The sequence below is a fragment of the Agelaius phoeniceus genome, chromosome Z (assembly GCF_051311805.1).
Source record: "Agelaius phoeniceus isolate bAgePho1 chromosome Z, bAgePho1.hap1, whole genome shotgun sequence".
Taxonomy (NCBI): Eukaryota; Metazoa; Chordata; class Aves; order Passeriformes; family Icteridae; genus Agelaius; species Agelaius phoeniceus.
This window is the reverse complement of record NC_135303.1, coordinates 578,030-605,875: the sequence shown is the minus strand read 5'-3', so window position 1 is coordinate 605,875 and position 27,846 is coordinate 578,030. Positions and strand designations below refer to the sequence as shown.

Sequence of the window (27,846 nt, the reverse complement as noted above, 5' to 3'; positions counted from 1 at the left end):
GGCAGCACAGGCCTGAGGCGGGGACAGGCAGCCGGAACACGGACACGAGGGGCTCCGAACGCTGGAGTCAGATCGGGAGGACGCGGTGCTCGGCTGGGCCAGGGCAGGCTCAGGGTGGGCACAGCAGGAATTTCCCCATGGAAAGGGGGCTCAGGAACTGCCTTGGCACTGCCCGGGGGGTTTGGAGTGCCCAGCCCTGCAGGTGTCCCCTGGAGGTGGCACTCAGAGCCCTGGGCTGGGGACAGGGTGGGGATGGGGCCCAGCTGGGACTCCATGGGCTGGGAGGGATTTTGCAATTGATTAATTCTGTGGTTCTCTGTGCAATCAGGATGTTGGTGTGGCCCCTGCATGCCTGGCAGCCTGGTGTAAAGGCTCAGGGCCCCCAGGTGCTGCAGCTGCCCCTGCTCAGGGCAGTCCCAGACTCAGCCCTGCAGGTCACACAGGGCTCACCCAGCCTGCGGGCACCTGGGCACCGCTGGCACAGGGGCAGGGCTGGGGCAGCCCCGGCTCTGTGTGTGTGTGAGCGACGGCAGCGATGGCAGGGAGAGGGCAGGGCTGTGCTGGAGCAGCCCGGGGGCAGCCAGGCCTGCCCAGCCCCGATGGGGGTCTCTCTCTCCAGGGTGCCACTGCTGGCTGCTGGCACGCTGAGGAATGAACCCCATTTTTGGGGCAACATCAGGAGTCCCAGAAAGCTGCAGAGACAGGACACGCACAGTCCAAATCTTTCTTTCATTACGAGTAAGAGGCAGAAGGTTGCAAGCACTGTATTTAACTTTATTGATCATTACTGAAAAGGAGTTAGTAGAGGTTAAGTGCCAAGAGGCAGCTGTTCCTTCAGGTTCCCTGCCCTGTCACAGACCCAAAACACTGCTGAGCCTCTTGCTGGGGCTCCCTCGAGGGCCTGGATGCAGCTTGTTTTCAACAAGGACAATTTTGTTTGTACTCTGTGTGGGTTCAGCCCTTCTCCCTAACAGCAGCTTCTCAGGAGAAGGCAGCTGAAATGCAGCTCAGCTCCATCCAGGGTAAGATCTCGAGGCCTGAACCCTTCTAGGACTCTGGAGTGTTAAAGCACAGGTAACAGCAGAGCAGATTAGGTTAAATTACAAATTGTTTTTGATACAAAAACATAAAATATCCCCTATTAGCATCAAGAAGGCATCCAAGTTTTAATACTCTCATTACAAAATTGTACCAGCATTTTTACTGAAAACAATATAGATCTTTTATCTATTTAGTTTTGGTTCTGTTCTCGACAAGCAGTTGTGTGGCTGCTACCAAACCCCAATGGCAGTTTGATGAACCTCAGTACAAACCACATGCATCACAAATACATAAATAGATCTACATGACCCGGTATAAAAAATACATCCTATGCAAGAACCTCAGGTATACTAAAAATCCCAGAACGGTTTGGGTTGGAAGGGACCTTAAAGAGTCCCAACCCCACCTGCCACGGGCAGGGACACCTTCCACTAGAATCAACCTGTTTGTGAAAATTCAGACTTAATACATCTGTTCTCCCTGAAAGCAAAGGTGGCTACTAAAATGTGGCAAAAGCAGTAGACAGGAGCAGAAAAAATACTGCAGAATCGTTGTCTGACTTATTGCTACATGTAGATTACATCAGGAGTAATCTGTTTTTTCCTAATCCTTGAAAGGTCAAATTGTGTATGGAATTCTGAACAGAGTAAAGAGAAAAGCACTTTTTATAAAAATAGCTTCCATTTAAGTTAGATAAATCCTTATAAATACAAGAAAGAAACCAGTTACTCTATAAAACATTAATTGAGAGCATATGAAGCACCAGCATCACATCCCCAGGTTAAGGACCTCAGAGAGGTGTTTATCCACACAGCCACAGCGTTCCCCTGTGCTGCCAGAGCTGCCCTGGCACACGGGGGGCTCCAGGCAGCTTCAGCACCTCTGGGCTCTGAACCCCTTTCCCATGGAAAGGAAACAGCTTTGGGCCACCCCTGCTCCAGTGCTCAGCTCTTGCAGAGATCACACGGAGCCCCAGCAGCTTTAGCTGCACACTGGTGTGAGGGTGAGAGGCAAGATCCTATGACTTGGAGTCACACTACACCTACCAAGTGCTGCAGCTGTGTGACAGTAACAAAACCTGCACTCTTCTGCACCTGTATTAAGTGTCAGCTTTCAGAACTCCATGACACAAACTGACTCTTTTGTGGCAGAGGAAGCAGATAGCATCTGAGGGGTTTAAAAATAAACAGTTTGAAAAGCTATTAAAACATAAAAGGTTTAGAAACTTTAACATTTTTAGTGTTTGTAGCATTACAACTTTGGTGTTCAGATCTAGCAAATCAGTATAAGCATGTAATCAGCCTCATCAAGAGAGGTGTTCTACAATGAAAAACACTAATTCCATTTTCAGTGGCAGAGCTGTAGGATCTGACATTCCACTGTGAATCACAGGAATCAGAGCATTGTCCAAGTCGTTCAGGTAGTTCTGTGGGAGAAGGTGTCCTCCAGATCCTGCTAAGTATTCAACCTGGGAGGGAAACATACTGATATTAATTAACACTTCCTGTATTAACATTATATGCAAAACATGCTGTATCACAGTAAAAGAGTATTCCATCTACCATGAAGTGAGAAATTAATGACTAAGACAGCATCTTCCCCAAATGTCATCCTCAGCCTGGATCTTGGGTAGGGCAAAACTCTAAACCTTCATGGAGAGATCCAAGGTATTTACAAGGGAAGGTACTTCAGTGGAAATGGAGTGTGTGCAATTAAAGTTGAAAGCTTACCATGTCTGAGTCGATGGAAACTCTGAGTCCTATCTTATTCATCCCGTTATTTTTCAAGGTTTTAAGGTGAGGGCAAAGAGCAGTGCTGCAGGCAATGGCAATCTCTCTTGCAAACCGGTGGGGAATAGCACTGGAGAGTTCATGATCCTTTGCAAAATAGTAAACCTGAGATCAGAGAAAGGGAGGGGCAGTCAGCAGCCTGGTACAGCCCAAAGTTAGGAAAAAGAGTATTTCAGGATCACATAACACCAAACAGGGCAAGCTTTGGTGCTTGTCTGCTGGGAAAGCACCCGAGTCATTCATCCACACAACCAAAACACTTCAGGAACCATGGGAATGCCTGCATTAGGCATTTACAGAGCTGTCACTGCCAACAGACTTGAGTCTTTTTCAGAGGACAAAAAATTACAAGTGTGTAAACTCAGCAAGCAGCTGCAGAGAACGTTCTGCCTGGCAGCATGGCTACACACAAAATCAGCTCATTTTAACAGCTTCACTTAGTACCATCACATTACCACTTAAATATTCCATAAGTAAGAAAAAAGGCTCAAGAGCTATGTAATTCACTAACTTCAGTGCACTTCATAACTTTTCCCTCTCTTTCGAAGTCTCTGTATTGTGGTGCTTTTTCCCTCTGAGTTCCTTCCATTGATTCTCCATCAACGGGGCTCAAAATTCTATGGAAAACAAGAGTGTTATTAGCAATTTAAACAACACTTATAGTTTAGATACAGTAACTTCTAAGCAATAATATTTACCTATCCTTTAAGGCTATTTAAACACCTTAACAACAAAGTATGAAACAGGACTTGCACTATGAAAATACAGATGGTACAAAAGGAAATATCCTAAACAGGGAACTAACAGCATTAATAGAAACCTAATCTTGCAGGTTTAAGACACTATAAACCATCCTTGGTATCAAGCACTTTCTGTCACAAGAATACTTCAGATTAATTTTAAGAAACTAAAGGGAGATATTTGAACATTGGGAGCAAGAACTCTCTCAGATGTCTGGCTTTGGCAGTACATTTACCCTTTGTTTGTTTTCTCTTCATTTTCTACCCAGCAAATATCCACATATTCCTTCATGTCCTCTGTGTCCACTTGTCCACAGGTTATCCTGAAGTCCTTCTTGTCTCTTAATGCCTGACGAAGGCCTTCCATAGCTTCTCGTGTTATTTGTACCATTAGCCCATCTAGAAGAAAACCAGTTAAAATTCCACATTATCCACAGGAAAAGCAGCTCAGGTTCTTATAGAATCTGGGCTTCACTTCTACTGAGACCAACCATCTCCTACAGCTAATTAATAAATGCACAAAAGTACTGCATGCCCCACCTACAGCACTGAATGTTACATGAAAGAGGAAGAAAACCTATTTTGTCAACAGAACTCAAACTAAAAGATAACTTTTAAGTTAATTTCTGAATTTTTTTGCATATATATGCCAATATATATATTTCAGCAATATGTCAATGAAAATAGTTCCATAAAGGAAAGACCTGCAGTGATTAAACAGAGTTTAAATTCGAATGTATTAAAACAAGTAGGTGAACTATCATGTATTTTTATGCAGCATTTCTTTGCAATAGGTTTCATACAAAATTTAAAAACCTGAACAGTTTAACTTACTGAGGCATAAAGACCTTGCACAAGACTGCTGCTATTTTTTTTTTTAAGTCTCTTAAGACGAGAACAGAACAAAATTCTTACCTTCAACTATACTGGATTTAGCTAAAAATCCTGAAGATGTTTTTAAGGCTCCATTAAACACCACAAAACTTGCACCTGTAACTAGACAAAGTAGGAAGGAAGTCAGCACCATTTCGTGTCACTCCAGTCAGTCCTAACTGACATTAAACTTGCACTCCTCCAAAAACACAATTTAATGTGACACCAGAGATGCATTTTCTGTGCAGCCTAACACTGAACTTCCATTTCTGCTCTAGAAATGTGCTTTTCCTCCCCCAGACCTCTTACCTTTCCTGGGCTGTCCCGTGGCACTGATGGCCTGTGTGTGACAGAGGCCCTGCTTGTTCTGCACGCACACCAGGTGAGAGTCTGCCTCGGTGCTGAAACTGGCTCCAATGCTAATTACATGTTCGTTAGAGGAACTGATCACCCTCATCACCTGTCAACACAAAGTTTGTCATTACACTGAAAAATCTCACCAAGAGGGTTTTTTGGTTGTTGCTTGTTTTTTGTTTTTTTTTTTTAATTACTAAAGCAAAACATCATAATCAGGAAATCTGCAAGAGGGAATGTTTAAAAATAACATGCTGAAGGATTTTGAAGAGACTGCAGATCTTTCAGTATTTAACAGCTATCCTAAACCTCTACTCCTCATTATCCACCTTCCAGTGTATCACAGAAGGAACTGTGTGCTCAGGTAATTGCATGCCCTTCCCATTACACATTTAGGTCAGTACAAAGCTCTGAGAGAAAGTTTTTTCAAAGAGCTGATGGTAGAGGTGTGACTGCTGTTATTCAAAAAATGGAAGACCAAAGCAGTTTGGATTAGAAAGCTAAGATGGGGGTACTCACCTCGTGGTGCTTCCTCAGAGGTATTTTAATACAGCTTCTACCCATTTCCATATGGACAAACAGGTTGTCTATGGTATGCAAACTATATTGGTAATTTCTAAAGTCCTATAACAGACAAAATATTTATGTTAGCAGACAATTAAGTATTGCTTTATTACCTTTTCCTTACCTTCATCACTTAGATGAAGGTACTCTAAATGCATCTGTAGGACTTCCAAAAAACAGTAGTATTTAGAGTGGCTGAAGACTTAGGGATCCCTTTTTGCCCACCAGGTGTATGTGACAGGCATCTCAGTGAATGTATTAATAAATTCAGAGCACTGACAAATTTAGCTCTATTAACCAATGGGTTATTTACTCTATGGCTACTTCATTCACATTAGAATCCCAGTGATTTAAGGAAAGAAAAACTTCAAAACTCCCTTCTCTGATAGAAAAGTGAAGTGTGGAAGATGAGTTAAGTTTGCAAGCTCACAGCCTGTCCCCTACATCTCTAATTTGATTTACAGATTGAATAGTGCAACGTTTCTTATCCCTTTCTGTGGCAGAAGTAATCTCCTATAACCTCAGCCACTTCTGCAAAATTCTGTTTATTTCCAGAACAACAACATTAGGTATGAAATGGTCTCATTTGCTTTTACTACTTCAGCTAGGAAAAAAAGTATAAAGAGGCTCTTTTCACCAGCTGAGCCAGGCAATCAGTGCCTTCCTCCATCAGCACAGCTGCAGCAAGAAGGGTATTTACAAAACATCTCAGGGCACTAAGGTTTCCATGGGACAGCATCCTGCAGTAGGGATGTAAATCACAGGTGCCCTTTGCCTCAGCCACTCGTGTGGGGACAGGCTCTGCATGATCTCTCACGGAGCATTTGCATCACAGGTGCCAAGGCACCACCCAGAGAACATTCTGCAGCCATGCAGTGACTGAAACTCCTGCAAGGAGCACCCACTGCCCCTGCCTGCCTCAGGCTGACACAGCCGCCAAGGGGAACCCAGTAACTCTGATCCCCCTGGAAAGGAGCTCCACAGAAACCCCATCCAGCAGCAGCACTGCAGGAAGGCTGCCCAAAGCCTCAGGGGGCAGCCACACAGTGCCACTTGCACAGCACCAGTGAGGCTGGTGGTGGCTCGTGGATTTCAGTGGGAGGCTCCTCCAGGAGGAGGAAATGTGCTGTTCTTTGATGGGGCACCTCCTCCAGCTGCAATCTGCACACCTGTGCTGGTAGAAAGGAAAAAGGGGCAGAGACTGCAGTTTCATCTCAGCTATGATGGTCTCCAGACCCAGGAGAGGATGCAGTGATTGCCCAAATGAGACCTGTTCTGCTTTCCATGGCCCTGCCCTGAATGCTGGGATGGAAGGGCTGGAAGTTCTGTGTAAGTATCAGAAGAGGAAGGTTACTGGCCAGGAACACAGGCTTACTGCAATCTGAAATAAAATCATTTGGGTAACAGAGGGAAAGCTTCCACAGGAAATGGCATGAATTCCAGACCTACAATTTTGCCAAAATGCCCTTCACAAAAGACAGTCAAGCTGAAAAACTGTGGCAAGGTTAAGTTAGTCTGACAAAGCAACTAATACTGCAGTTAGTCCCCAGCATCTGCCTGTCAAGTGTTTCTTCACATGTAAAACTGTCAGATTTAAGACCAGAATCCCTGCACCACAATGATGCTCAGAAGAAAGAAATGCACCTGAATGATGACTACCAGCATCAATGCAAATGCCAAGATCTCCCTCACTCATTAAAAGCCTTTTTTTGCTACCAGAACTAATGCATAACAGTACAAGGTGAAACAAACTGCTTTCTTAACTCTCTCATGAGTTTTAAGTATGACAAAAACATTTGCTCTGCTCTCAAGATTCAGCATTTGTTTGGAGGATATTTTGATGACAACAGGAAGGGCAGGTAATGAAGCATCTACTCACAACTGGCAGGTTCATAATGTCCAGTGTGCGTCCCATGTCTCCAAAGAGCGGCTCCCGGTGCCTGACACTTACCATGGGAGCTGGATAGGCTAGGAAGAAAAAGGGCACATTTACCTAACAACAAACTCTACAGCTTGCTATTCCAAGTAGTTCTATAGGCTTTTTTTCAGCTGTAAGCTGTCTCTAAATCTCAAGATCTGACCAGCCAAAGGAAGCAGAGCCCTTCTCTAATTCTCAGCCACTGTGTGGTTCTCTCCCCCCACAGTTATATCTGACAAAAGTGGTTAAAAAAGCCAAGCACAGCAAGTGGATTGGTAAGAAAAAGAACAACAACAAAGCAGCTGCCACCTCTGTTACCACACAGACAGGATCTGGCTGGTAGAGGTCCACTGTGGGCTCCAGAAGTCCATGAACAGGTGACAGGTTCATGTTTATGTGTTGGACAATTCCCACCTTTACAGAGATGGGGCAACTGAGAGGCATTTTAAAAGATTTTATTCCATATCAGTCTCATTGAAGGGTGAGACATAAGAGATGTAAAACTCAACGCCATTCTATCAGAAACCCACTTATTTCCTGGTTACAACACCTCATAAATGTTTCTCAGTCTATTAGCTGTAGCCACACAGTGCTGCTAATACTTCTAATACCAACCACCTATTATTTTACCCCATGTGGTTTTGCTACAATGCATCTTTCACAGTTCTAAATCTCCAAAATATCAGGTCTTTTTGCAAGGCCATGCTTTGAAACTTGTTTCTAGTTCAATCTCTCTCTCACCAATGTCATCTCTATTCCATGGCCTTCCTAAGGCAGCACACCTTGTCTCAGAGTTTGCATGCAGATGTGCAAACAAGGCTGTGAGAGCTTTCAGTCAGGTTTGGAGAATCCCTTACAAATCCATTTCTCACATTTATGGACTTGCAGCTTCTACAATTGTGGGCTACAGCCTTTTTACATGCCTAGATGTTTCCAATGTATTAATAAGTTATCCTTTTAAGTAATCAATACCTTTATTTGGTTAATGAAGCAGTAATATTTTGCCAATAAACTAATTTAATTAAAATAACCATTTTATCAGAATTGCAAACTGGACTTGTGATCATCCCTTCAAACCCTTCTCCTACAACCAAAAACATCTTTATAATTTACTGACAGTTTTTGTTTCTTAGCTTTCTCATCTGCTAAGAGAAAAAAAAAATCAAAGAAGTCTATCAGGACAATGAACACTCCCAGGTGGCTCCACATGTTGGGCTTATACAAGTATAATATAAAATACTGCAAAGATTATTTTAAAATAGCTTGCTTGTCTAAAAACTACTAGTATTTTCAAAAGGGAACTTTACAGTTTATGCAGCTACTGGCACTGTTAAAACTTACCCCCATATTCTGCTCCCAATCTCAGCATCAAACGTACTGGAAACACTTTTGCCCAGGGTATTTCCAGCTTATGGATAAGAATGCCACAAAGAAAAGGGTTATCTGGTAGAATCTGATCATCAAGTTCCTGAAAAGCTGGTGAAACAAACAGGAATCCGCCGTGCTCTTTGTTGCTGAGAAAGCTTTCTGTAAAAGTAATGCTTTCCATGTTTTTTATGAACCTTCCTGTAGAAAGAGGAATGGAGAGTGTTTACAGAGCTGGGTCACTCAGAGAACTGCACTGAGCAGTGAGCTCTGACAGACCTGCCAGCCCACCCTTGCCCTCACATCTTCCTGCAGCCTGTCAGCTATCTAAACCCACAGAGTATGAGCCCTGTACTTCATCACCAAATGAACCTGACTACCAAACTAAGCTCCTCCAAACAAGTGCCTAAAGTCCTAAACACATCAGTGGATGAGTTTTGATCAACAGACCTAAAATATTTACATTTATGAGCACTGTACTTCTACAAATGAAGTGCAGGTGTCCTAAAAACTACAGACTCAAGGCTCATACCTAGAATCTCCACCACAATATAACTAAAACAACAAAAAAACAACTATAACCAAACAACAAAAAAACCTGCAAACAGGATGTTGACAGAAGTATATAAAACAAGCATAAATTCCTTTGTTTCTGTTATTTAGAACTCTAGTCTAACACTGCAAGCTCTTTCAACAGAATCATTAGACAAATAATTCAAGAAAAATTACCTATCAACTTTACGTTTTAAAGATCAGCAAGAATATTCTACACAAGAAAAAGTTAAGACATTAAAATGACACACCTTTCATTGCATCTTTATAGATGTCAAGAAATAATTTGAATAATTCACTAGGGAAAACATCTTCATCTGGCAAACGCTGCAACAGAATGACAATTTCTGCCTGACCCAAACCATGCAGTCCATTTGTTGAGAAGCACCAGCACTTTTCTGAGGAATCTTTAAAAAGATAAGATACCACAGTAACGCTGTTTTACAGACAGAAAAAAAAGAGAAAAGGCTTGATTTAATGGAAAAGAAAATGTGCAATACTTACACGTTATTAGCTTCACATTGACAAGCAAGTTTGCATTTAGAATAAAAGTCAATGGATTAGGACGTCCTTCCCCAAGCAGCAAGGTGACCTTTTGGTGAAATGGATGTTCCTCCACCACAAGATCTAAATAAAGTGACACATGATTTAGTTCAAAATACCAGCCAATGACCCAAACCAAGAATCGGTTCACTGTATGACAGAGTCATCCCATCCTCCTACCCCTGTGGTAATTCCCAAGATTTGAAGAGCTACAGATCAACCAGGGAACAGCTTACTCTAAGATTCAAGGAACATAGAGAACTGAAGCAGCAGCTTGAAAGAAAGGTGTAAACCAAGGCTGCCCTTCCTTTGGAAATCCCTGACTGAAAGTGTGCTGACTCCTCATTCATACCCTGATTCTGCCAGGTACCTCTGATGAGCACAGCCACCACTATCATGCAATTAAGTGGTGACCCATTGTTCTCATAACATACTGATCTTGTTAAAAGTGCACAGTCATTACCCAACAATCCAGCATGCAACAAATAAATCACATGAGAATTATATTAAAATACAAGTTTTTGAGTCTGTATTTATGGATGAGTCTGTATTTACAAATCTGGGATAGTAGAAGGTGTGGGTGATAGGGGGTGGCACTGGATGAGCTTTAATGTCCCTTCCAAACCCAAGCAATCCTAGGATTCTGTGAGTAAACAGCAACAATTTTCTCAAGAAGTGAGCAGCTTTCACCTTTCCCTTTTTCCCCCAGTGCCAGCAGAAGTGGAGGCAGCTGATCACCATCAGGAAGAAGGCTGATGTCTCGTTGCACCCAGCTCTCTACCCCACACAGTGCTCTGTAGCTTGAAGCAGAGACAGGCACAGCCCGTGTGCTCCGACCCTCTGAACTGGGACTGCTCTTCTCTGCTGCTGCTGCTGCTGCAGGGGAACACTCCTCAGTGCCCAGAGTGACAGATCTGTCACCAGGTGCCACCTCACTCTGGCCTGGCGTGGCCTGCTGTGCACCATCTGAAGGAACAGAAGGATGTAATCCCTCCATTCTTGTCATCTTATCTATTTCTTCCTTCAGTTTTTGATTTACATCAGTTACCAGGTCATCTTCCTCTGGGTTTGCAGCCTGTGAAGAAGAAGAAATAACAAAAAAAAAATCTACATTGTCTCATAACCAGCTAAACTTTCATTACTAGCACTCTAGAAGCAAAAAGAGAAAGAATCTATCACAAAAGTTAGGAATACATTTCCTCCTAATAAGAAGAAAGCCATCCAATCTCTCCTGGATCCTCCTCTCTTTTTTTTTTGTTTAGGAGTTATATGAGTGAAGATGATGCAGAGTTAATATATTTGTTTGGTAACACAAACTGGCTCAGCAGCTGTGTACTGCAAACATTTCTACACTATTTCTACTATTCTACTAATAGCTGAATATAGCTTTGCTCAGCCTGATTAATTTCTAGCTTGGAGTCCAACCCACACGGTTTCCCCAGCAAGACAGGTATGACAGCCATACACAGGCACACTGGGATGTCAGCTGCCATAAAAAAATAAAATGGAAAAAACTAATCCCCCAAGACCCCTCAAAAAAATCAGAGATGTACATGATCTTTCTTTAGCCTTGCATCCGATACCAGAGGGAAGACTTTGTCCATACAAGAAAAGCCCTGGCAACTTTAAGCTTGCCCTGTAGCAGTTCTCCTGGTGTCCCATCAGCTTCCAGCAAATCCTCCATTTAACAAATATGCTGCCACAAAATAAAAAAAAAAGCCACCAACTCCAAAGGGAAGACTCCACAAAAACACAGACAAAACCAAGGCTAAATTGGCTAATAACAGACTTCTTCCCTGAATCTGCTTGTGGGTGTTTCATACTTGGCATTTCTGCCCTTCACACACCTGCAGCAGCACTTTCAGGATTTTGTGCTGCCTTTTCTTCAGAGCTGCACTGTGCTGGTTTTGTCTGAGCTCCTGAGGCTGCACAGGAGAACCATCAACTAATTGTCTTCCACTCACTTTATCCATGCTGCTTTTAATTTTAGACATTGCCCATGTTCTGCAAGTGCAAATATCCTTCTCCTTTCTCCAAAATGAGAGACAGGCTGTATCTTTGGTTTGACTCTTTTTTAATTTGATTACTACAGTTCTTCATGCGTATAAGCTGGTTTAAATGCTATACACCTGTTAAGTGCTCAGATTCTCTATATACAAATAATAATGATCTGGTTTTTTTAGCTTTATCAATATATTTTAAAAATTCTTGACTGCTGTGAAAATCATGGAATTTAAGTTACTAATTGAGGCAGTGCTTCAGTGCTTTGCTATGTTTTATCTTAAAAAGGCTTCACCTGAGGAACATTGCTAAGTCTTTCCACAGCAAACATTACACGTCTTCTGTGGACATTTTGTTTAAATTGCAGTTCATTCACTAGTATGCATGTGACTCATTATTAGAAAACCAATCCCCCTCTTGGTTCAGTATTAGTTCACACGAAAAGCAATACACAGATTTTGTTGCACCCTATAATGTTGCAACCTACAATGCCCTAATAATTATAGGGCACTAAGCAAGTTGTTTAGTCTGATTCAGCAGGGAAACTGATGGATTATATAATATATATATATACTGATATATAAATATATTTATATTTATATATATATAAACTGATGGATTATATAATGTACATATAAATATAAACTGATGGATTATATAGTACATATAAAATATAATATAGCACACCACTGGAAATAAAAACAAACAACCACAAACTTGTACTATAAGCATGTTGCTAATGACAGCCTTAAGAACTGTGGCTGAGGTCACCTTCACAAAAGTGGTTCATCAAACACTGTGTACTGAAAAAATTGCTTTGACAAATTTTCAGCCACACCAGTTCTGAAGTTCACAAACACCTCAAACCAAACAAAGTTTTCCTTTGAAAACTCTGCTCAGTTTTACTCAAATTGAAAATTACCACCATGTTTTTCAATCCCAGGACTTCAGAGCTGCTGCCCAAAGGACTGTCTCAGGTTCCAAAGGCTGTGACTCAGAAGCTATGGTGTGTAAGAACCCCATTCCCAGGCCAGCAAAGCTCTCCCAGCAGGTAATTCATGCAGCTGAACCATCCCAACTCCTACCGCGGGCGTCTCGGGCAGGTCTGCGTTCTCTGGGCTGGATTCCTGTGACCTCTTTGCTCCTGAGGACAGCTTTGCTGTGTCTGCCACCTCCCCGTTTGGCAGAATACCATCTGCAAACCAAACCCTCTTCTGCTCTCTGGGGCACAGCCCTGTGACAGGTGAGAACAACAACTCTGTGTTATCGCGAGTTACAGCCGCTCCAACAGCTGAGAGGGACAGAAATGAAGCCCCTTCTCCCCACCACATGGACAGAGAATGTCTGTTCACTGCAACAAAACACATGGTGACATCAGCCAGTCTCCAGTCAGGCAATGTAACCTCTCACCTGCAGAGGAAGCTGCCCTGCTATAGTTAAATCTATCAATTCGTATTACAGAAGGCTACTTCCTCAATCACCCCTCCGCAGTGACATAAGAATGAAATGCATATCACAATTAAAGATGGAATACACTCTAAAAAAAGTCGATTTATCATTTTAACAATGTGTTTTGTTTGAAGAAGGTCAAATGTTTAAAAAAAGTTGAACAAAGACACTAGTTAGCCACTAATCATTTGTATTTACACAGAGAATAAGCTTTGCTCTTCACTTGTACCTTCTCCCAGGTACTTTTTGTTTTCACTTTAAGACTGGCAGTCCAACACAAGCTGGAGATCTCCTAAGAGATGTAAAAATTATAGAATGAACAGCTACACAAAAAGATTTACAATGTAAACAGAGAAGGCAATGAAAAAAGTAACATCCACTTTTCATAAATGGAGATTTAGGGCCAGCTGGGGCCTGACACCAAGACTGGGAAGTGAAAGTGTTTCCATTCAGAGTGTTCCTGTTTCACACAAAAAAACCCCAACTATAAAAGAGACTCAAAGTGTCAGATGTGTGTTACACAGAGGATCTGTACCTTCAGGACCAGGTTGTTTAAGTGCTGAGGTAGGCAACAGTGCAGATGGTGAAGGAGAGCTGGCACCCCCGGGTATCTGGGCCCCCTCTACAGGCACAGCAGCAGAAGAATGCTCAGAGGAGACACTGGAATTGGGGACAGGACCAGTTGGACTCATCATCCTTTCAAATGCCTGTGCTAAAATAATGTGGTTAGTTTTTAAGATCGCACAATTTATTAAATTTCATTTGCAGAGCAGTACTGTAGGTGGGTGGGGGTTTTTTTGCAGAGGCAATGTAAAGTTTGTGATCTAGCTATGAAAAATAAACAGTCAAACTGTTGTATGGAAGAAAATTTAGACTCATTTTCTGCCTGCATAATTGCCTCATGTCTCAGGAGATAAAGAGACCTCCCCTTGTTCTCCTTGCAGTGGCTACACCACTGTGACCCCTGGCCCTTGGGGCAAACGTGTCACATCTGAGATCCACTGAGGCGCCTATTAAAAATCCGACATAGTTTTCAACTTGTTATTCACATACTCATCAACAGGACCTCACTTGTTTCTCCTGATGTTTTCATAAGCATCCATGGTTAGCTTTCCAGTTAAGAAAAGGTTATCTGATGAGTCATTTTTACTGCAGTCCTGGCAAGTGACTTTAAAAACACCAGGACAGGAAGCAACTTAAAGTTGGGCAAACGTGTGAGAACAAGGAGGGATGTGGCCTTTAAACATACACAGGGCTACTGTGGAGGGAGGATAGCTTCTGCTAGATTCCTGTCACAGATGACTCAAATTGTATTCTTCTGTAACTTTCTATTTAGTCCTATGGAGTTAAAAGCTAATTTTTTTTGTTTTTTAATAAAAAACAACCAACTAGATCCTCAAAGTTCAGAATAAGAACTGGAATCCAACTAAGAAACAATCTTATCTTTATCCCTCCATCTCAGAAATAGAAAAACCTACACCAATTGAAGTAATCAAGCTCCCCAAAAAGAATAAGGGTTAAAGAGACAGTTCAATGATTACTGCAATTACTCAAAAAAACCTCTTTACCTTTATTAATATCATCATAACAGCCAGTGCAGACTCTTGCTTCCTTCTCCATGTATTGCAGTTTGCATTTTCGTTTGCAACAGCTACCACAAAAAACCTGAATCAGAAAAGGATTGCATTAAATATCATAGACATATTGCACAGCAAATAGCAAAATACACTTCCTTCATTCTAAACCATCTGCAGCCTTGTATTCAAGCCTGTATCTTAACCCCTGACAAAGAAATCCTCAGGAAAAAAAGAACGACAAAAACAAAACCCTTGAAATACCAAGCAGAAAGCAGCAACATGGAGGACCCAATTGAAATTATAATAAAATTCTTCTCTGGAGTGAAGAAAAGGATTTCAGGTCACACCACCCATCCCAAATTCTTCACAATCCTACATGTGATCCTGCCATAAGTATTTTATATCAGCCAGCAGTGCCAGGGCCAAGGAGTGAGGCGCAGAGCTGGTTCTTGCTCTGGTGCTTCAGGACCATCTCTGCAGCCCTGTGTGCTCAGCAGGGCTCTCAGGAAGCTGTTACCTGCCTGCCAGGCACTCAGGGCTGCCTCTCCAGCCTGGCACAGCCCTGCTGGGGCAGGCTGGCTCATGTGCTGGGGCTGCTGAGTGCCTCTCCTGCTCCCTCAGCAAGAACAAGCAGTGCTGCCTGCATGGGACAAGCTCCCTTCAGACAAGCATTTGCAAAAAACACTGCTTTGGAAGAACAGAATATGCTCTTCTGTTCCAGCAGGTATATATCCTCCCTATTTTAAAGCAGAAACAGGGGGAAAAGTGTGCCTCATTAGCCTGGACAATCTACAATGGGATCTACACAATCCCATTCAAAGAATTATGTCTTTAGAATAGCTGGTGTTTTGCAAGAGTTGCTATAAATATCTGGAGGTTTTGTCACTTTCCCCTTATGTTCTTTCAAAGATGATCTGCAAGTTTTTAACGAGTCACACCATTTTTAGCTATGTGCAGACTCTGGACCTTTTACAAAAGGTCATCTGAAACCCCCTAAAGGTGTTCTTTACTCCTAATTGCTCCCAGTCCAGAAAAACAAAGTGGATCAAGGCGGGGGAGGAAGGGGGGAGGCAAATCCCAAACAGGAGTGGCATAGGAAAACAGAAAGTTACAATTAACTCCTCCAAGCAGGAAAACTCACTGCAAAAGCAGTGATTGATCAGTGTAATACAAGCTAAAAGAAGAAACTATTCCAGCTGCTTCTGGATTAGTGCCACAGGTAATCTACCTCAACGGGAAACACGCATGCTCAATACATGTGTTAAGAATGCAATGGATGAGGATTAATTGCTAATCAGTTATAATCCACTTCAGGGCTTCAAATGCTGAGCAGCACAATCCCTAGCAAGGAGTGTTCTCATCATACCCTTGGTGACACTGGCACTTGCAGGGGACTGCAGGAGGATTAATCCTAATGCACCTGAAAGGTGAGGGCAAACTAAGGGACAGGAGAAAGGAGGTGAGTAGCAGGCTGTTGGGCAAGCAAGTGGGTCCTGCTTGAACAAGGAAGAAAAAAAGTACCCACAGCAAGAGACAAACACCTGGACAATGGAACTGCAAAGCTGTTTGGCCTTGTGAGGGCTGCAGAGGGCAGAGAAAAAACAGGGACCACTAACTTCACACTTCCCTCTGCCACAGATGCCAGAGTCCACAAGTGTTGCTATTTTCAGGGATAAAAAAAGAGGTATGGGAATCCATACAACTGTCTTCTAGAACAGTCCACAGAGGACAACTCTGAATTCCAAACAGTTTTCACTTCGTTCCCAAATGGCTGAAAGCACAACAAACAACAGCTTCACAAGGAGTGTCCGATTTGGGATTTTTTAAGACAAAAAAAAGTTGCTATTAAAAAGACAGAAAGTCTTATGAGGCAGAAAGTTAAACTGCCCATTCACAAAAGCTGTAATTGCACAGCACTCCCACATTTGTAAGGTTTAGACAACCCATGCTGCCTTCACTCCCTCTCCTAATGAACAGGCATTGTGATGCTCCCTAATTGCACTGCTGTTCTGCCATGAGCCCCTCAGCTGACACACCCACAGCTGTCAACAGCACTGTGCAGTGAAGGGTCTCCCATCCCCACCTCTAGACAAGGTGTGAGAACTTCACAGCAAATGTGTAACAGGAACCTGGAGTTAGTCAGACTTATGACCAAAATGGAACGCACTCTGAAGGACTGTGCTTTAAACCAGCACAAAATCTCATCAGGATGTTCTGGCAGTAAGTTCCATGGCTGCCAGGTCAGCACAAGGAATTCTTCATTTCCTGGACACCTCAATTCACACCCACATTTTAGTTCACAGTGGCTGAGTAAATGAGCATCGTGCTCTGAATACACAGTGCTAGAAGAGAGGTGGAAAGAAAAACTGCCGTGCCTTTGCAGGTGGTGCTTAACACTGGGGATGCAGAAATTTAGTGCAGACACCAGTCTTTGCTCTGTCTCCTCATCCTTAGAGCTTACAGAGCAACACAGAACAGTGAGGTCACTAGTACTCCTAGCATTTCCATTTATGCACTAGTACAAACCACAGTAGATCACAAGGGAATCTGAACTGAGTATCAATTTTTGGCATCGCTTACTCTCTGTAGAAGACCTCAGGCTTAAAAAAAGTTCTGCAATTACTCACTTTGTTGGTGAATCACATACTTTTCCCCTGAGATGAGTTCCTTAGAAAGTGATACATCTAAACACACTGGAAGACAGATTTAGACCATAAATCCTTTTGCATTGGTACTGCTGCTACAGCTCCTGAAAGAATGCAATCCCTTCAGGTTCATGGGCAGTGCCCCACAGTTATAGTAAAGTAAATCCACTGGATTCTCATCATCACCACCTCAATTTTTTAGAACAAAAATACTTAAGTTAAAAGCTCAGTAACAGGCTGATTCAATACGATTATGATTAATTAGTCCATCATCTCATCTCCCCTACTCTATGCAAAACAGACCAAGCTATCCAGTAATGGCAGGTAAGAACTTACTTTGTACTTCTCTTTAGTCACAATTTTCACAAAAAAGGTCACATGTTTCTTAATTAACATCAGTCTTTTCCAATAGTCTTTAGGTTCCTGTGGAGGGAAAATACAACCTGGCCTATGTTAAATAAAGTACTTTGGGCCTAGAACACTTCTGTCAATATTCTCTCCCTTCTCTATCTTGGTTATGGCTAAATGAGAATGTCCTTTTCCTGTGGCAGCACAGGACCCCTCCCCAGTGACTCACCTTCCCACAGGCTCGGCAGTGGTGTCGCCTCTTTGTGAAGGTGAACTTGGCCTGGCAGTTCATGCAGTTGGGTGCCTCTGAGTCCGGGACCCACAGGGGCTGCTTCCAGGACAGAGCTGCAGGTGCTTTACGTGGCTCAGCACTTTCAGATGTTTGATTTCCTCCAGCCCCAGAGCTGCTTTCCCCAGGCTCGGTATTACCAACATTTACACTGGTGTCTGAGAGGGGAGCCTCTGGGCTAACAGAACCACATTCCTGGTTTTCTCTTTCAAGTACATTTGTTCTATTCAGTTGTTTCTGACCAGCAGCTCCTTGGGAAAGGTCAAGCAATTGCTTTGGTCTTGCACCTTTAATACAAACATCAGAAGCCAGAGCTCCACTGCCACTCTCAGTCATGCCTTGACTTTGAGACATGGTGACCTCTGCTGCAGCTTCCACTTCATTGTCAGGAATAGATGCTTTAAGGTTACTATTAATGCTTGTTATCTCCTCCAATTTTGCTTGCATAAGCTCTTCACTGACCTCTGTGAAATCCAGGTTGTTCAGATCTGTTAAACTCCCTCCATCTGCATCAGCTTCCACCAAGTTACCATCGTTGTCTGAAGACTTCAACATACTGGACTGCAGACTTTGTCCATACAAGAAATCATCAAGCTCAGCGTCGCTTATCAGAATATCACCTTTAATAACATTCTCCTCAACAGTAAAGTCAGCCAGAACAGAGCTCACACTCTCATCATAAAAAGTGTCTACACCAACATCATATGGCTCAGCTCCAAGGTCTAGAAAAGCAGAAGCAAAAGCTTTGATTTGCTGAGAATCACTATCATCAATTACATTCTCAGTACTGTATTTCTCTCCACCTCCACTTTCTTCTGCAATACTTTCACTGATTTCAGCTACATCTTCTTGCTCATGCCAGGTTGTACTTTCACAGGATTCCCTGCCAGGGAGATGAGTTTTAGACTCTCCAGCATGAACAGTTACAGTATCACTAATAACCTCTGCCACTGCATTTTGAGGTAGAGGATTAACCTTTTCTTCTGATACAACTAAGGAACCACACATGGACACAGGAAGGGAAAGACAAGACTGAGATGTCTGGACATCCTCAGCTGACATACACGAACTGGAAACACTGCTTGGTATCTCACTGCTATTAAGTTCTTCACTATCTATATTCTCTTCTGTGGCTTTCTTTTCCAATTCTACTTCAGCTCCTATCTGACACGAGGAGCCTGGTAAGACACAATTTCCAGGTTCTGTTGCATTGCTGTTGTGCAGGGGGTGCCTCTTTGGCAGATCTGAAGGCATGGAATCAGCATTACTCCCATTGTTTGGGCCTACTTTTCCTATGGCATTTCCTCCACACGCTTCTTTGCTTGCTGCAGAGCACGCACTGTCATCTTGTGTTTCAAAAGGCAGTTTTTCATCTTTGGGACCGTGTGCATTCCAACTCTGTGATGTTACAGTGACACATTCAGGATCCAGGGCAGCAGTTTGTCCGGGGTGGTTGAGTACTTCATTGCACTTTACAGGTTCTGTCCTGTGTTGATCATCACATAGACTCAGGACTGTTCCTGCAGCGTAACTTTCAGGTTTTAAAGCTGAATTATTAATTTGTTCTGTTGTAAGATGCCCTGAACCTTGTAACACTGAGTCCCCATCCCTCTGCTGTGTGCTGGCAGCCCTGCTGCAGCCAGGTGAAGTCACACAAACAGGAGTGGGGACACAAGACACGCCACAGCCAGCGGGCCCCTGGCTGCCCTGGAACTCATCCTGAGCCCCTTCTGGAGCAGCCACTGAGGGGATTAAATCTGCTGTGTCACTGACAAGATCACACACAAGCACGCTACTACACCTTCCCAGGCTCAGAGCCTCAGCTTCATTTAGGGAACTGCTGTCCACAGTGGACAGGAGGTCAGGTCCAGCCACACCCCTCTCTTTGGGTGGTGAGAAGCTGAGCACATCCCTTGTGCCTGCAGGGACGCAGGGAGAGCTCTCCTCTGGGGCAGGACATCCAGCAGGATCCTCTGGCAGCTCTGCTGTGGGCTGTGCATGCTCTAAGCAATCCAGGACTGAAGACAGCTTTGAGTCGTATGGATTTTGAGGTGCACTGAAGCACTCATATTCATCTATTTTAAGCAAGAAGAGATCAAAAGCAAAGTTTATAAGACTGCTCTCTTTCCACAGTGTACTCCTTCCTCTCAACCCCATCTATTCATCAATACAAGCTTTTACTTAGCAGATGCTACTTTCAAACTCCATGGTAACAGTCATTTGACCATGTACTTCCACTAAAAAGGCAATGCAGAAACCAACCTGTATTCTGCTCAAATTCATCAAGCAGTTTGTCCAAGTCACAGACTGCAGCTTTAAAGTAACTGTCCATTCTAGTCTCAGTTCTAGCGAAGCTTTAGCCTTCTTAAACCTTAAACAGAGAAAAACACAGCATTTAATTCAAGGCAATTTTTGTTTACAAAGCCCAAGTGTTCATATTAGACAGCAGCTCATATGAGGTGGTTTTTTATTTTTATTAATACTTTGTTTCCTCTCCATGTAAACAAAACCTTAGCACAAACAGGGCTGCAGCCTCTAAGTATTCTGGATATGCTCAGTGTACTCAGCATTACAAACAGTACATCCCCAAATTCACTTCAAACTGCAGAACTGAGGATCCTTATTAAAAAAAAAAACAAACCAAAACAAACAAACAAACAAAAACCAAAGCATCTGAAATCTACTATGGCATTACAATGTCAGCATGTTTAAAACCAGAAGGAATATTAGGATCTTCTAGTCTGACCCCATAAACATTTTATGCCACACAGCTCACAGGCAAAAAACAAAATAGGCAATTATTACCTTTCAACACAACTGAACTGTGCAAATAATAATAATAATTATTTATATATTTATATAAATAATAATTATTTATATAATTATATATAATTAAAAATCCAACATGGTAATTGAGCTCATAATTTCTGTTCTACTCAAAACACACTAACTATGCTTCTGAGACCCCAAGAACATGAAACTCTTATTACAGACTTACCAGGTCATCAGAAAGCTATTTATTTATCAATCACACCCCCCGCTGCAAAACACCCTGGTTTATTTGTTTAATGAACCTTTCCAGCCACTCCATTTTATGCCTTTTTGGTCATTCAGAATTGACTTCCAACTGCACATCTTCTTCAGTGGCTGAACACCCATACAGTGGAACTACCAACCAAAAATCAGTATCTACAGCTCCTGTGAGCGAACTGAAGGGACTGAGATCCGTTTAGTCTGATGTCTGTAAGCCACACCTGTGGAGAGCTGTCCAGCTTTCCTTCTGCTTTCATCAGTGCATTCAGCCTCTGCACTGGGTGACCTCACAGCCCACCCCAATGCCACTGGAGCTCTGACTGCCTAGCAATGCCCAGCCATCCTCCCGAAAGCTTAGAGCCCAGGACAAACAAACACTTCAGTCCTCTCACGCCACGCACGCCGCCCTGCAGATACAGATCTGGAGTCCATGCCTTACCTCCCCCCAGCTTTAAGGCTTCCCCTCGCTGAATGGTTCAGAGCAGGAGCTTTAACCCGTGTCAATGTGTAACTGCTCACCACGTGTGACGCAATTATTTGCCACACTAGAATGCGTGGAACAAGAACACTTCAGGGCAACGTGCGGTTCAAACAGGGGCTTGCCAAAGCGTTAAGGAAGGTGAAACAAATACACAGTAACACAGTACTTTGTGCCCATAAGTAAGCCAAAAATGTGAAAAATGCCTATTATATGATTGTCTTTTTGCAAATATTAAAATGAATGTAATATGTGCAATGTTAGAAAGCTATGCTGTATTAACGCTTTTCAGTAGTGTGTTAAATATAGTTTTTAGGCTATAACATAATATTAAAATAGAAACAATGCAATGTAAGATACTTTTTCTAACTAGCTCAAGAAATTCTTTGCACAGAGATAACACCACACCAAAACCCCCAAGAGAAGAATTACTGCCTCCTTTTTGGGAAGGACCAGACTTGGTGGGGACCGAGATGACTGATTTACAAGATGAGGGAGGAAAGCTGGCAATAAACAGGAAACACCCTCTGCTTGAAAAGAATTTTTGAATCATGCATGAGATATATGAATATGCAACAGGCTCTGGCTTTTAAGGGTTAATCCTTTGTTAGCAAGCCGTGCTTTCAAGAGGAAAGCATCCAAATGTTCAGAATTCTTTGTTTTTTTTATTGTCCTTTATTGTCCTAACTCTGACTGTCGAAATTCTTATTGCTCTAATTTGTATTAATATTTTTATATTTTAGCTTATATTAGACCTTTAAACTTAACATTAGTTTATATTAAACTTCTAAAATTTTGGAAGAAGCGATCACAAAAATGTCACAAAAAACGAACGACCCGAATGCATCACTGTTTGGGTATCTGTGGCCATTAATCAGTCACAGCCAAAGCCTTCAGGCTGCACTCTAATACAAGCCTCTGACTGTTGCCTGGAGCGCTGGAAGAGCAGCAAGCACAGGACTCGGTGCCCCTTCTCCTCACCCATCTGAGCACAGCTCCTTCCTGTAACAATCACGACCTCTCGGCAAGGGGGATGCAACAACATGGACTGGAAGTTATTTCAATTAAGAGCCTTACACGATTAACATCCTTTTGGTGATTCAGTGAGAGACATCAAAGTGCAGATTCCGTCCCTAAAGCACGTATCTGTGGGCAGTCAATACTCAGATAGACCACAAAAACAAGAAATATTGAAGGGTTACAAGAAAACCGGGTATCAGAGGATGCGTAATGCCGGTTTGTGTCCTCTGTAGGTATTTATTACACAACCTCATCACTTATCACAGATATCAATACCAACAGGAGCTTACAAATAACAAAAATCTTCCCCACTGGAAAAAAAATAAAGACGAGAGGGCAAGCAATTATTTCATCTACCTTTGTCTTTTACTTCAAAAGGCCTAAGGAATATTCACTGTGTTGCACTCTTGAAAGACACACAAACAAATTCTGATTTAATCATAAGGGCATTATTAGATGACAACACTATCTATTTTTAGATTATAATGCTAATTAGAAAGGTGCATTGATGCTGTACAGCATTGGCCCACTAAAGTCTCCAGAAAAAGGAAGAACTCAATGAAAAGAACTGCAGAACTAAAACCACACACCAACATTTACATTTATTTAATATAGATTAACCCACTTCTACAGAGAGCTCACAAAACTATCATACCTCAGTCTAACCCAGCAATGTTGCTTTGTTTAGTTAAATCTATTTTAAAAATAAAATGGTTATTTGAGTTGGTAAAGTATTTTGAATAACTAACCTAACCTTGAAAAACCAGCATATGCATTATTACTAATTTCATTACTCTTTCCACAAACTTTTCATATGTCTTCATCTTCCTACAATAGACCTACAAGCAAAAAAACCCTGAAACCCACAACAAAACCAAAACCCCCAAAACAGGGCAGACCAGCAGTACCTCCTTGTGCCTTGTGCACCTCTCTGTCCCAACTCCATGTGTCTGCATCACCAAAGAATTCTAAAAGCCTTAAAAGTTTTATTTTCTGCTGCCTGGATTTGCCTGCAGCCTGTCCCAGTGTTTACATTTTTGGATTAGAAGCCATGAAAAAGCTCTGGTGACACATTTTTATTAAATGGCTGCTTGCTTCCCTGAGTGAAGGGTCTGGAGGAACCACATGCTGCAGCAAACTGCATTTGTTCTGAGCATATTCTTTTAAGACTTATATATGTAACAAAAGAATTACACTACATTCTAACTATCAGAAACCAGGAGCACCACCACCATATGTTTTTTAGGCAGGCACAACTGTTGTTTTCTGATTTTGTTTTTGAGAGCTCTGAATACAGTCACTAGGCACTCTCTAAACTGGTTCACAGATTAGGTTTTTTTTTAAAATAAATGTTATACTTATGACTTTACCTGAGGCAATAATAGTGCAAGGAGACGTACAACTTTAGGCTCTCACCAGCTCCATTTTACAGATTTTTTAAAAAAACTTTTAAGCAATATTGAAATCACTGCCTGTTAAAGACTATATGGTTTCAGATAAAGATAGATCAAACATTTATGTAGGGGGAGACTTGAAGATAAAATAGCAGTCTGTCTCAAAAGGGAAAATAATCATCTAAGCACAAAAGGTACTACCAAAAAGTGCAAACTGGACGTGTCACTTCTCCAGATAAGCCTCTAAGCAGGCTCGTCTTGGATCCCCAGCAAATGGTCTGACACAGCACCACACAGACCTAAGAACCAGAGGCAATAGTTCCACCCCACTAAAACTGTTAACTATTAACTGTGGAATGCAAACCCTGGGATCTCGATGACTGCAGGTGTGACAGGGCGTCTAAAAACCCTTCACAGCCTCCAACACTTCCTTTAAATCCTTCATGAATTACTTATCCCTTCAGACGTAACAGGCACATGTTCCAGAGTTCAAAGCCAGCATTCCACTGGGGATTTCTCAACACGCTCTTATTTAAAGGAGAAGATAACACAAGGCTGCTGGGAACACCGGGCGGCCAGCTTACAGGATGGCTTGTCAGGGCTTTTTCCCCAGACACACTCTGTAAATGGAGGCAGTGAGCAGTTCTCAGTGGTGGGTGATAACTTGCAAAACAGAATGGATAGGTTAATTATTACCAACTAGCCAATTCAATGTCTGAAGACAAGGTACCTTTTGATATCTAAGCACCTCTGAAACCACTCTGTAATTTTCACACATATGGGCACCACCAGACGTGCAGTTTGTTACAGCCAATCCCCACTGCAGAGGATTTTACAGCAAACATACCAGAACAGCCCAAGCTGGGGTTTAGAGGCAAAGGAACACAAGCAGGGGCACAGGGGACATCTCTCCCCTCCAGAGAGATGACCACAGGATGACCACCACCTCAATTCTGATCACCACAACTGCAGTCTTTCTGCTCGCTCCTTACGTTGCTTCAGCTCCATCACCGTGTTTAATTATCACATTTGGCCTGAGCAGGATGCTGAACTAAGGATTGTGGGAGCACTGAAATGGTTTTTCCACCTTAGCACCCCAGCAGCTAGCACAGAAGGAACAATACCTCCAATATAAACACGAGCACTCAGCACTAAATTCACAGTGAAATGCTCATGGAGTACAGTGTGCCCCTTCTCCCTCTCTCAGGGTGATGATGCCATGATGATTTTTATCTTTTTCTTAATATTCCTTTTATATATTCTCTGTACCTTTAACATACATACCTGTAATTCTTTAGGCCTAATATCTTAATACAATCTTGGTATTCTGCTAAGCCAAAAGACCCAACTCCTAAAAGCCTCACAGTTAGAAGCCAGAAAACCTTACACTATCTTGAGAAACAAACACCCCCTCTAAAACACATCCTGTAAACTTAGGCCTATCTAAGAAAAAATACTTTAAAATAAAAAAAAATCACATTATTTATTTAAACCTATCATTGAAACATCTCTGTTAAATATACTAATTTAAAATTTGTAAAATTGTACACACTATCTCCTCATATGTATGCATTTTGGTACATTCCACCGTGACAAATTTTTACCCCATAAAAATCCTTATTAAATATAAAATAAAAACCTTTATCCCTTACCCGTGTCTAACTCTTAACTCTAAGACCAAGGAAAAGGCATCAAGGGTACTGAAGGAATTAATTTCCAGGGAAATTAATTTTTTACCCCTCCCTAACACCATAAACCCACACATAGGCCTGAAGCCCTAAAGACAAAAAGTTTAAGGGAACAGCTGCCCACAGATCAGCAATCAACCTGATGGAGAAGTTCAGCAGAACCGAACAAACACTGCATGAAAAATTTAAATAGAACAAAAATTAGTCTTGCTGAGCAGAACAACCTATTGTCCAAACCAAAAGCTGAGGTGGCTGCTGCCACAGCAAGTTTAGGAGCTGAATCATGGGGTGAACAAAAAGCTGCAGAAGTTTTCAGACGTATAAGGACAGGCTTACAGGACACACCACAACAAATTGTCTTGTTTGAAGAATGCCATCCTCTTAGGTAAACATGGACTCTTCAGAAGGACAGAACTCCAGGAGCAGCATGGACATTGCCACCCTGACAGCTCCATCCTGCATCACCTTCAGCTTGTGAGGATTTTTGTTCATTCATCCACACAAAAAACCCTGAACTGAAACAGCATTACTAGCACCACCCAGAATCCCTGAATTAAAGGTCTGGAAGGTTCCTCTGGAGCTCCCCAGCCCAGCCCTGCCCAGGCAGGGTGCCCTGGGCAGGGGCACAGGAAGGTGCAGCTGGGGCTGGGATGTCTCCAGCCAGGGACACTCCAGGCCCTCCCTGGGCAGCTGTTCCAGGGCTCTGCTGTCCCTCCATGGACACAAGTTCTCCCTCCTGCTGCCCTGCACCTCGCTGCCCTTTATTTGATGGCCACTGCTGCTCATCCTGGCACTGGCAGCACCGAGCAGAGCCCGGCCCGTGCTCTGGCAGCCCCTGCAGATGTTGGGATGCATTGATGGCATCCCTGGCAGCGTTCCCTTCTCCAGCCTGCCCAGCCCAGCTCCCGCAGGCTCTGCCCAGCACACGGATGCTGCACAGCCCAAATCCTCTCTGGGGCCTGCCCTGGGCCCTCCAGTAGATTCTTCTTTATTCTGCTGTGAAGCCCAGACGTGGGCACAGCACACTGGAGGCAGAACAGACCGGTTCTGATTCCCAGTACCAGCAGTACCAGCAGTACCAGCAGCCAGCCCCGCCGGGAGGAACGGGCCGGGCAGACCCAACCCACCTGCATCTGCCAGCCGGGACAGAAAATGGCTCTGGAGAACAGGACCAGGCCCGGCAGAGCCCTCGGTGCTCGGCGGAAACCACGGCTCGCTCACCACCCTGCTCCTCTGGTTTGCATTATTAACCAGCCGAGGTTCGCATCACACCTCGCCGGCCACAGAGCACCGACAGCACGGGCTCTGCCAGCCGGCTGTGGCCTCGGCCGTGCTCCCCAGAAGGTGTCAAGGGACCATTCTCTGCTCGTATTGACACACAGACTCAAAATTATTTACACTCTCTGAGTGTACGGTGTATGATTGTCCATTCTACTCTATGTACCACATATGTATCCTATACAACCTATAAAATAATCTCGTCTATTTTACTTCATATACCGTATATATTCTCCATATACTCTACACAGCACTCTTTGTATATATGCTATACTCGATATACCGTATATAAGAACAGCAGTAAGCAATAACATCACTAACACCCACAAACCTCCGGGGGCAAATAACCCACCCAGGGAACCTCAGTCAGAGGTCAGACTCCCACAGCCGCGTCGCCCCGACCTCACCCGGCCGGTTCGGGGCCGTCTCCCCTCAGGGCCCGCCCCGGCCCCGGCCCCGCCGGCGGCTCCGGGCGGCGGCCTCGCCTCTCCGCTGCGCGCAGCGCGCCTGCGCGGCCACACCCGCGCCTGACGTCACCGCCGCCGCGCCCATCCCCACCCTGCGCGTGCGCTTCCTGCCGCGGCCGGCGTGGGGCGCAGCCCGGGGCAGGGCCACAGGGCTGACGGACAGCGCCAGAGGGCGTGGCATACCGAAATGGGCGGGGTGCGCTTCTGATTGACAGCGCAGGAGGGCGGAGTCGCCGACGGGAGGGACCTGGGGCGGGGCCTATGGGGGCGGGGCCTATGGGGGCGGAGCCTCCCCTGCCTTGTTCCGTACCCCGTCGGCAGGGGGCGCCCCTCCCGTCCGGGTCTTGTGATGTCACACCCTCAGACCCCGGTGACGTCACTGATGTCACCACGACATCAGCCACCCTCAGGCCCTGTCTGTGCCCGTTCCAGTGACATC

At 43.5% G+C, this 27,846-nt stretch overlaps 1 protein-coding gene across 3 annotated transcripts; it reads right to left on the bottom strand.

Annotated features, from left to right (window-relative positions):
• Nucleotides 1-753: 753 nt before the first annotated feature.
• On the bottom strand, nt 754-27,480 carry ZFYVE16 (zinc finger FYVE-type containing 16). Of its 3 annotated transcripts, none has more exons than XM_077171126.1 (18): nt 27,348-27,480; nt 20,312-20,420; nt 17,990-20,124; nt 14,759-14,855; nt 13,726-13,902; nt 12,827-12,975; nt 10,431-10,815; nt 9,702-9,824; nt 9,449-9,604; nt 8,622-8,846; nt 7,242-7,330; nt 5,318-5,422; nt 4,754-4,904; nt 4,487-4,567; nt 3,808-3,970; nt 3,343-3,448; nt 2,772-2,936; nt 754-2,509 (listed from the first exon to the last, which is right to left on the bottom strand). In XM_077171126.1, the coding sequence occupies exons 2-18, from the start codon at nt 20,379-20,381 to the stop codon at nt 2,348-2,350; spliced, it is 4,539 nt and encodes a 1,512-aa protein (XP_077027241.1). In that variant the 5' UTR covers nt 20,382-20,420; nt 27,348-27,480; the 3' UTR covers nt 754-2,347. The 3 variants fall into 3 exon arrangements, with proteins under 3 accessions (XP_077027241.1, XP_054507602.2, XP_077027242.1); XM_054651627.2 differs by having other exon boundaries at nt 27,293-27,477; XM_077171127.1 differs by having other exon boundaries at nt 27,343-27,475.
• Between the last annotated feature and the right edge of the window lie 366 nt (nt 27,481-27,846).

Bases quoted from the DNA above. Each gene is read 5' to 3' on its own strand.
- ZFYVE16 (XM_077171126.1), bottom strand. From the start codon at position 20,381: ATGGACAGTTACTTTAAAGCTGCAGTCTGTGACTTGGACAAACTGCTT. The intron at 20,125-20,311 runs GTTGGTTTCTGC...TGCTTAAAATAG, and splicing joins TGAATTTGAGCAGAATACAG to ATGAATATGAGTGCTTCAGT. The intron at 7,331-8,621 runs GTAAGTTTTAAC...TTTTCTTCCTAG, and splicing joins ATTGGGAGCAGAATATGGGG to CCTATCCAGCTCCCATGGTA.